Source organism: Cynara cardunculus (assembly GCF_001531365.2).
Source record: "Cynara cardunculus var. scolymus isolate 2C chromosome LG 16, CcrdV1, whole genome shotgun sequence".
NCBI lineage: Eukaryota > Viridiplantae > Streptophyta > Magnoliopsida > Asterales > Asteraceae > Cynara > Cynara cardunculus.
The window spans coordinates 9,393,846-9,404,081 of record NC_037543.1 but is presented as its reverse complement, the minus strand read 5'-3'; the positions used below and the strand labels follow the sequence as shown (position 1 = coordinate 9,404,081).

The window sequence follows — 10,236 nt, the reverse complement described above, 5'->3', positions numbered from 1 at the left end:
GTGAAAAATCCTCTTAGTGTTTTACGTTTTATTATCAATAAAGTAAAACCTTTGAAGCTCAAATTGTTCTTTAATATTCATATATTAATTTTGAGTCTTCTTAAACTTTCTTCATAAAATCATTATAATTTGGTTATTTATAACTAAATTATAAGTGTTATTGAGAGATCTGGGATCAACAGAACTGAAACAATTCAATAATCTATTTGATGTTGAATTTTGACAACCGATTAATTCTAACTTGATCATGCATGAGGTGTCGTATTATGGAACTATTTATCGATCTCAATAGAAAGCTCGACGTGCATTATGCTATATGATTCATTCAACTTTTTAAGCCAAAAGCTTGAACCAATAATTCTATCTAGTACAAATATGTTGTGTCCTCAACTCGCTTATGATTTATTTTATTTATGATTTTGTGGTTTAAATTAATTAAGCGAAAAAGCTTTTACTTAGTTATCAATTTTATAGTGTTTTATATTGTATTAGTTTATGATGTATTATGCATATTTTAATATTCAAAATACGAAAAACATTCATTACAAAAAAGGTAAAAGGAAAATCAATATTTTTTCAAGGTAAACCCAATCCTTTTGAAAACATAACTCATAAATGTTTTGCCAATAAATTCGGTATATAGATTATCAAACAATCTATATCGCCAATATCGATTAAGTTTTATTTTCTCTGTTGAATAAACAATATGAATGATAGACATAATAAAACAAAACGAAAATATTCTTTAAATGCTATATTTTATGCAAAAAAAATATGTATGATAAATTAAAGATTAATTTATGAAAAAATATACCATTTTGATGCAAAATTAACATATCTCATGGTTGATCTAAACAAACCTCAAATGTTACACCAAACAAAATCCAATATGATATAATCAAATCATTTACACATTTTAAATACAATGCTAATTCAATCAAGCCAATGTCCTACATCAAATACAAAACAAGTACAACCAAACTTTGATATTGGTAAAGAAAAAAACAAGGACCTTCAATCTATCATCAACCAATAATAAAAATGCTTTACTTTTTGAATCATCAATCTTTGTCCATCCTTATAATAGCTCTTAACAGGTAAGATCTTCGATCGTTGCCATATTCATCTAGCAAGGGAAATGACCAGATAACGCATTTAGTTAACAGACAAAGAAAATATCATGAACGTAGAAGCTTTGACTTACAGTTTGGCGGATTCCTTTTTGTTTCCATAGCGCTGTGTAAAACCCCATCCCACATTTGCATAAGACATACATACTTCATATAACATGAAATATAAATAATACATATTGATCCCAAATATACATCTCATTACTAGCAAAAGTAGCTACAAATTTTTTCTCATAAAGTACATGACTTGAATAATACAACTTCACAAGTTCATGTATAAACTCAGCTTCCACAAAGTCCACGTTCATAAAAAACACAAGTAAAAATCTATAACTAACGGATTTTGTTGTTATCCTTTCCTTATCTTCCTTACCTTTTATTTCTCCTATTTTTCCGTTTCTTGACCTTTATCTTCTTTGTGAGTTTTCCTTATTTGATTGTAATTAGGAATTTTTCTTTATTTGATTGTGATTAGGATTGTTGCTCCTATTTAAAGGACCAAGCTTGTTTAATGAAATTAAGTTTTCGATCCATAAAAGTTTTTATGGTATCAGAGCAATGATTGATTGATCCATCTCAAACATCAACGACGCCATGGCCGGAGATAACGCGGCGCCGCCACCGAAGAACGATGGAAACACCATCGATCCCAATTCTCCATATTATCTTCATTGCTCTGATTATCCAAGGCAGATGCAAGTAAACGATGTTCTCTCTGACAACAACTATGGAGATTGGGTTCAAGAGATGAAGAATTTTTTGTTTGCAAAGAACAAAATCGGTTTTGTTAATGGTTCAATTAAAAGGCCAGAAGAGGAATCGGCACAATATATGTTATGGATGAGATGTGATGCTATGATAAAGGGATGGTTGACTACATCCATGGAGAAGGATATCAGATCAAGCGTCAAACATGCCAACACTGCTGCAGAGATATGGGCCGACCTTGAAGAAATATTTGGCAAAGAAAGTGCTTCTCGAGCATATGAACTAAAACAGACCTTGACCACCACGGCTCAGAACGGTGAAACTGTTTCAGCCTATTACACCAAGATGCAAGGACTGTGGGACAAAATACAAACTGTGTCACCAACACCTTATTGCACCTGCGGAAGGTGTACATGTGATGCTGGAAAAAGACTGAACGAAGCAAAAGAAAAGGAGACGCTCTACGAGTTTTTGATGGGACTTGATAATGAGTTTGCAACGATTAAGACTCAGATTCTTGCCTCGAAACCAACTCCTACGCTTGGCACTGCTTATCATCTAGTCGTAGAAGATGAACAACAAAGAGCTATAGCGGCCACAAGAAGACCCATACATGAGGCTGCTGCCTTTCAAATATTTGCTCAGAACATAAGGGAAGGAACCAATGACTCAACACCACAGCATAATAAAGGCGGTACGAAGGAGGCAAGATGCAACGGCAATGATGAAGTTGAAAATTGTACCTTCTGTGGTAGAACGAGACATAATAAAGATGGTTGCTTGAAGCGAATTGGCTATCCCGAGTGGTGGCCTGGAAAAGGAAAGAAAGAAAAAGGTCGACCGAAAGCTGTGTTTGCCAACACTGAAAGCACACAAGTATCCATCATGACGAACGAACAATATTAGGAGCTACTCAAGCACTTCAAGAACACTAACAAAGAAGGTGTAGGACCCGTCGGTAACATGGCTGGTAAGGATGTTGGCAACAATTCATGGATTATTGATACAGGTGCTACGGAACACATGACTTGTGATCTGAATCTACTTGAAAAAAGGGTAGATTGCAATCACGAGGCACCTGTCACCATACCAAACGGAGATTCCATTCCAGTTAAAGGAAAAGGGAATTGCAATTTGCCAAAAGGAATTAGAATTGGGAATGTGTTATTCATTCCCGATTTTAAATGCAACTTGCTCTCTGTCAGTCGAATAACCACAGATTTGAACTGTGCAGTGACTTTTTACCCTGATTTTTGTCTTATACAGGGTTTACGCGAGAAGAACTTGATTGGCACGGGTAAGTGCAAGGGTGGTCTCTATCGAATGGATTCAGTGGCAGAAAAGAAAATGGCAATGATGGCTGCACCAGATATTGAAGTTTGGCACAAAAGACTTGGTCACACTTCAGACTCCAAGTTACGTTATTTTGAGTTTTTAGAAAATCTTGTTCCTAGGTCAAATAATAGTATTTGCGATTCGTGTGTAAAGGCAAAACATACCAGAATTCCTTTTCCTAAAAGTTCTATTAAAACGATTGAATGTTCTAATTTACTTCATTGTAATATCTGGGTAAATTATCGAACTCCTTCACTCACAGGGGCACGCTATTTTTTGACTGTGGTTGATGATTTTAGTAGAGCTGTTTGGGTGTTTTTGCTTAAACACATATCAGAAGCAAGCAATCATCTGATCAACTTGTGCAATATGATCAAGACTTAATTTGGAAAAGAAGTTAAAAGAATAAAGAGTGACAACAGAGGAGAATTCACCTTGGGCTTCATAAGTGATTTTTATGCTTCCAAAGGTATCATTCTTGAGACTTCTTGCCCAAACACCCCGCAACAAAATGGTGTCGCTGAACGAAAACACAAACACCTTCTTGAGATAGCTAGAGCCTTAAGATTTGAGGCTAACTTACCCATCAAATTTTGGGGAAATTGCATCTTAACAGCCACTTACATCATAAATAGACTTCCTTCCAAAGTTATAAACTTTAAAACTCCTTTTGAGGTTCTTTTTAAGCAAAAACCAACATATGACCACATGAGGATTTTTGGTTGTTTGGTATATGCTAGAAACATATAAATGAAGGGAGATAAGTTTGAAGTGAGAGGGAGGCCTGGGGTCTTCATCGGATACCCTCAAGGACAGAAAGGATATCGTATATATGACATTGATACACACAAAATCACTGTCTCAAGGGATATAAAATTTGTAGAAAACGAGTTCCCTTTTATGGTGACTAAAGACAAAGTAAAAGAAGATTGTGCAGAGATAAGGGAAAATGATTGGGAAATTAAAGATGCAACCACTGATGACGCCTTTCATACCTCAAAAAATATCAATTATGGCATTGAAGTTGAAGAAGCAAGGGAGAGTATTGAAGAAACTAATGAGGAGTTGACCACAAATGCTCAAGTTGTACTCGAAGATCCTGTGAACGACCCTGTGACCCAAGACACAGAAATAACTACACAAGTTCAAAGAGAGAAAAGGAATAGAGCACCACCGAAACGTTTTGAAGATTTCATCGTCAAGCTACCACCTTCGATAGACCATGCACGACCCACAAGCCATCAAGCTTCTTCGATGGTACATTCCCTAACTCACTATCTTTCTTATGACAAATTTTCTGATAAACATAAGGCTTTCTTGTCTGCAATTAGCTCTAACAGTGAGCCAAAACATTTTAAGCAGGCTATGCAAGATGAAAAATGGGTTACGACAATGAAAGATGAAATCAAAGCCCTCGAAAACAATGGTACCTGGACCCTTGAAAACTTGCCTGAGGGTAAACGAGCCATCAATTCCAAGTGGGTGTATAAAATAAACTAAAAACCAGATGGTGAAATCAAAAGATATAAGGCAAGATTGGTTGCAAAAGGATTCACACAAATGGAGGGGGTCGATTTTCATGACACTTTTGCCCCTGTTGCTAAATTGGTAACAGTCAGAACACTCCGTGCTGTTGCAACCAAGAATGATTGGATTGTACATCAACTCGATGTGAATAATGCCTTCTTACATGGCGACCTCAAAGAATAAATCTATATGAAAATTCCAGATGGTTTTTTAGAAAAGAAGAAACACGGGTTTGTAGATTGCGAAAATCTCTTTATGGCCTTCGTCAGGCATCTCGTAATTGGTACCAAAAGTTCACTTTGGCACTTAATGGATTGGGATTTCGACAAACCCATGGTGATGCCTCTTTATTCATCTTCAACAATAATGATGTCTTTGTTGTTGCCTTGATTTACGTTGATAATGTCATTATTGTCGGTAACAATGCCTCAAAGATACAAGAAGTAAAGTCCTTTCTCGATCAAAAGTTCAGCATTAAGGATTTGGGTCCGTTGAAATATTTCTTGGGAATAGAAGTGGCACGTACACCTGATGGTATTGTGCTTAGTCAACGCAAGTACACACTTGATATTCTTGAATACAGTGGTTTAATGGGATGTCGTCCGAGCTTGTTTCCGATGGAACAAAATTTACAGTTAGATCAAGGTCATGACAGACCAGACAATATCGTCGTCTTGTTGGAAGAATGCTTTGTCTCCAAGCTACTAATTGCTTATTCAGTCAACATGCTTAGTCAGTTTGTATCTGATCCTTGACAATGTCAAATGGATGCTGCAGCCAGAATCCTACGTTACCTAAAGACCACTCCGGGTCAAGGATTTTTTTTACCAAAGGAATGAGGTCTTGATCTTATAGCCTATTGTGACTCAAATTGGTTTAGATGTGCTTTTACACGACGATCTCATTCAGGTTACTTGCTACTCCTAGGTGGAGCACCCATCTCTTGGAAAACAAAGAAACAAACAGTTGTCTCAAGATCTTTCGCTGAAGCCTAGTATAGGGCTATGGCAACAACTATTAGTGAAGTTTTGTAGGTTCGTTGGTTACTTGGAATTCTGCAGGCATCTCAAACTAGCGCTACACCTCTTTTTTGTGACAATCAAGTGGCTCGACATATTGCTAATAATCATGGTTTTCATGAAAGGACCAAACACGTTGAAATGGACTGCTACTTTGTCCGTGAGCTTGTTGAATCACAGGAAATCAAACCTCTCATTATTGACACGAAAGTACAAGTGGCTGACATCTTCACTAAGGCATTGGGCGCATATCAATTACGCAAGCTACTTGACAAGTTGGGCATTCGAGACTTACATGCTCCAACTTGAGGGGGAGTAAAGGATTTTGTTGTTATCCTTTCCTTATCTTCCTTGCCTTTTATTTCGCCTATTTTTTCTGTTTCTTGAGCTTTATCTTCTTTGAGAGTTTTCCTTATTTGATTGTAATTAGGAATGTTTCCTTATTTGATTGTGATTAGGATTATTACTCCTATTTAAAGGACCAAGCTCGTTTAATGAAATTAAGTTTTTGATCCATAAAAGTTTTTAATAACACTTCTGTTCACATCTTTCTCTTCCCTTTACCTTCCGAATGTGCTCGACCTGTAATGCACATTTTTGAAAACAAAAGAGGGTTAGACCATAAGGTCTAGTGAGATAAACACTAGAATGAGATCACCTATTTCATCGCATCAAAAAAATGCGATAACACCTTTTGTCGCACCATAAGGATGCGATCATACCATCTTGTCGCACCATATTGATGCGATAAACACAACTCCTTGAACCATATTGATGCAATAATCCACTTTGTCACATCACACTGATGCGATAAACCCATCTCCTCGCATCACATTGATGCGATAACTCACTTTGTCACATCACACCGATGCGATCACTTCAACTCATCGCATCATACAGATGCGATAACACATACTCATCACATCGCACTAATACGATCACAACAACTCATATGATCATAATATCATTAGAGCTACTGATTATGTCACCCTTATCCGAATATATCTGCTCCTAATTATGCCACCCTCATTTCAAATTTACCATATTTATCATTATGTCACCCTTATTTCAAAATATACCATGTTCCTGATTATGCGACCCTTATTTCAAAATATACGAATCTCCTGATTATGCCACCCTTATTCCAGTCAATTGATCATAACATATCAAAACCCAAATTATGCTAACAAATAACACATAATCGTGTTCAAAAACACCCAAATTCGAAACACATGTGGTTCCTTATTGAAAGCACATCAAATGAAGTTTTTGAAATAAAAACTCACATTGTGTAACAATTAGATGTAAAACTTTATCAACAATAAAATCAGATAATAACATGTAAGCTTTCTTCTTCCTTTCTTCCTTTTTTTACTCGAACCAGTGGCCGAAATACTCACCAACTTTTCTTTTGTCTTTCTTTTCTTATCCCCCGACCAAAAAGAAATAAAAGAAAAATATATTTATACAAATATCTCCACATGAGGCGGTGGGATTTTAAAGATTTTAAATCAACTTTTCAAAACATACCCTCAATTTATCGCAACATTTCAAAATCCACCCCAAACCTTTCAAATCTACCCAGTTATAACAATATCTCCCCTCAAAGGAATTCCGTCCTAGAATTCATCCATTCAAACAAATGAGGATATTTCATTCTCATAACAGATTCTAACTCCTAGGTAGCCTTTTGCCCTTTATGGAATTGCCACTGAATTTTCACCAAATGAATTTCTTCGTTTCTCAACACTTTTGTTTTACGATCAGTGACAGCTGAAAAAAACACAACTTTTCATCAAAGTGAATTTCGAGTAAAGGTATAGTCAAATTCGGATCGGCCAAACACTTCCGCAAATTCGAGACATGGTATCTGTTGTGAATAACACTGAACTCGACTGGTAGCTCTAATCAATATGCTACCTCACCAACCCGATCACTGATCTTGAATGACCCAATATACCTTGGACTTAATTTAGATTTCTTTCCAAAGTGTATGATCCCTTTCCAGGGTGAAAATTTCAACATCACTTGATTCCCCACTTGGAATTCAATCGGTTTATAGGTGTTTTTTGGCATAGCTTTTCTGTCAATCCTGGGCAGTCTTTATTCGTTCAAAAATTCGACCTATCTTTTCTGCTAATAACTGAACGATCTCTGGACCGGCTAATTGTTTTTTTCCCACTTCATTCCAACATAAACAACTATCGAATTTTCTATCATATAGAACTTCATAAGGCGCTGCTTGTATGCTGGAATGATAACTATTATTGTAAGCGAACTCAATCAAAGGTATGAATTGCTCGCTCACTTTGTCCGTCAGTTTGTGGGTGATAAGACGTACTCAACCATATTTGAGATCTCATTTCTTGCTCTAATATTCATTAAGGGGAATGTATGATTATGATATAAATGGACCAAACGAGAATTTTAGAAGAAAGATCTTTGAGATCTCTTTCCTTTTTTTTTCAATTCTCTACTCTAATATCAATATTGTAATCTTTATTGTAATCTTTATTGTAATCTTTTTTTCTATTACTCTAGATCATATATAGTGTAGTTGTATATTTTCATTCCCTAATGTAACACCATATTCCATATAACTCATGTAACATATATTTCATACACAAGAGATACATGTTTATACACCACATAGGTCCCTTAGTACAAGAATTTACCAATACTGAATACATGGTCCAAAAATTCAAAATACAAATCTTGTACTATTTCATGTTCAGCTAACAAAACTATACATAACATAGCCAAATCTTCACGTAGATATGCATATTGGAAAATTTCACATTTTTTGCTTCCCCTTACCGTCTACACTTCCTACAATACATATTTAAAGGTCTAGTGAGTTCCCTTTTTATGTTATTGTAGGGTGAATATCACTAAAACTTTTATGTAAACAACTTTTCATATATAACAAATATATGAACAAATAAGAGCATAATTCAGTACCTTTTTACCTTTCAAGCCAAACTCTCTGGATGCAAATAATACATCAAAATCCCAAATAGATTCGTACTAACCAGGTATATCATAGTGCCACTTTTAAACCTTTCAAATTAAACAAGGTTTATTCAAAGTTTCAGATCAAACCTATTATTTCCTCCTCAATAATATTCAGACTATGATTTCTAATAAGAACACTGATCCTAAACCTTTAAATCACAAAGAAATAAAGATTCCAGACCACGGTAATCTTAAAGGATATAATAGTAAGAGTTATATCACATAACACACATACAAATGCCACCCTTATATCCAAAGGTACACCTCTCCTTGATATGCCACCCCTATCCCATGGTACACCTCTCCTTGATATGCTACCCTTATCTCATGGTACACCTCTCCTTGATATGACACCCTTATCCCATGGTACACCTCTCCTTGATATGCCACCCTTATTTCCTCATCAAAACTTTTCACAAAACAATTCCATATAGGACAGACCTCAGTCAATGGATATTATCAGTTCAAAGTCATCCTTATCAAAAATTCCCATTTTGCATAAAAATGATAAAAATAACAATTTACATAAACAATACATTAATCAAAGTACAAATCCGGTCAACTTAGACTTGGCCGGACTTCATTTTCGATCAAGCCTTGGCCAGATTACTAATCCAGACAACACTGTGTCCGATTTACCACTCTGATTAATTCTCAAAACCTTGTCAGGATTATCAATCCGGACAACACTATTCAAGACTTGTCCGATTTCCTAATCCGGACGACTTTCTCAATATATTGTCCGATTTACAAGTAAACCAGTCACCCTTTTAGTCGTATTCATACTTCTCCGATCAATATATCTTTAAGCGATTTATAAAGTTCAAATTCCACTTAACACTTAAATCGCATAACCTTCTATCCGGTTTAAGGCTAAACCGACCGATACATCAAGCGATTTAATCCTTAATCCGCTCATGTTTTGTCCGGTTTAAGGCTAAATCGGGTAAATCAAGTTTTCACAATAATTAACAATCAATCCAAAGGTATTACTTATAATTGAAATAAAATGGTAAACCACTCACCTTTGAATTCCTTTTTGAAAACTAGCCTCTTGAAAATCAACTTGAATTCCAGACAAAAACAATCCGGTTACCACTTTTCTTCTAAATTGCTTAAACTTCTCAAAAATGGCCAGAAAAGAAATATGGAGGTTTCAACCTCCTTTTATACCTTCCTCATAATAGAAAGGCGGCTAAAGCGCCCCTTTATGCATACCCACATGTTTGCATACTTCTTAATGCATATACATAGAATTTTCATGCATACACACCTATGCATACATATACATATATCATGCATATATATATATATATATATATATATAACTTATGCATTTCATATTATGTATACACATTAATGCACAGAAACTCTCATATCAGCAAGATCAAATATACCAAATTTATCATGCCGTCACGTAAGCACGTGTAACAACCCAACCCACACATTGCATGTAATACATATTTCATACCAAAGAAATACATATTCATATACATCTGGGT

The 10,236-nt window shown here is 35.5% G+C and overlaps 1 protein-coding gene across 1 annotated transcript; it reads left to right on the top strand.

Moving 5' to 3' along the window:
* The first annotated feature begins 1,724 nt into the window (after positions 1 to 1,724).
* Positions 1,725 to 2,744, top strand: LOC112528985. Its single transcript, XM_025140068.1, has one exon. The coding sequence runs from the start codon at positions 1,725 to 1,727 to the stop codon at positions 2,742 to 2,744; it is 1,020 nt and encodes a 339-aa protein (XP_024995836.1).
* The last annotated feature ends 7,492 nt before the right edge of the window (positions 2,745 to 10,236 follow it).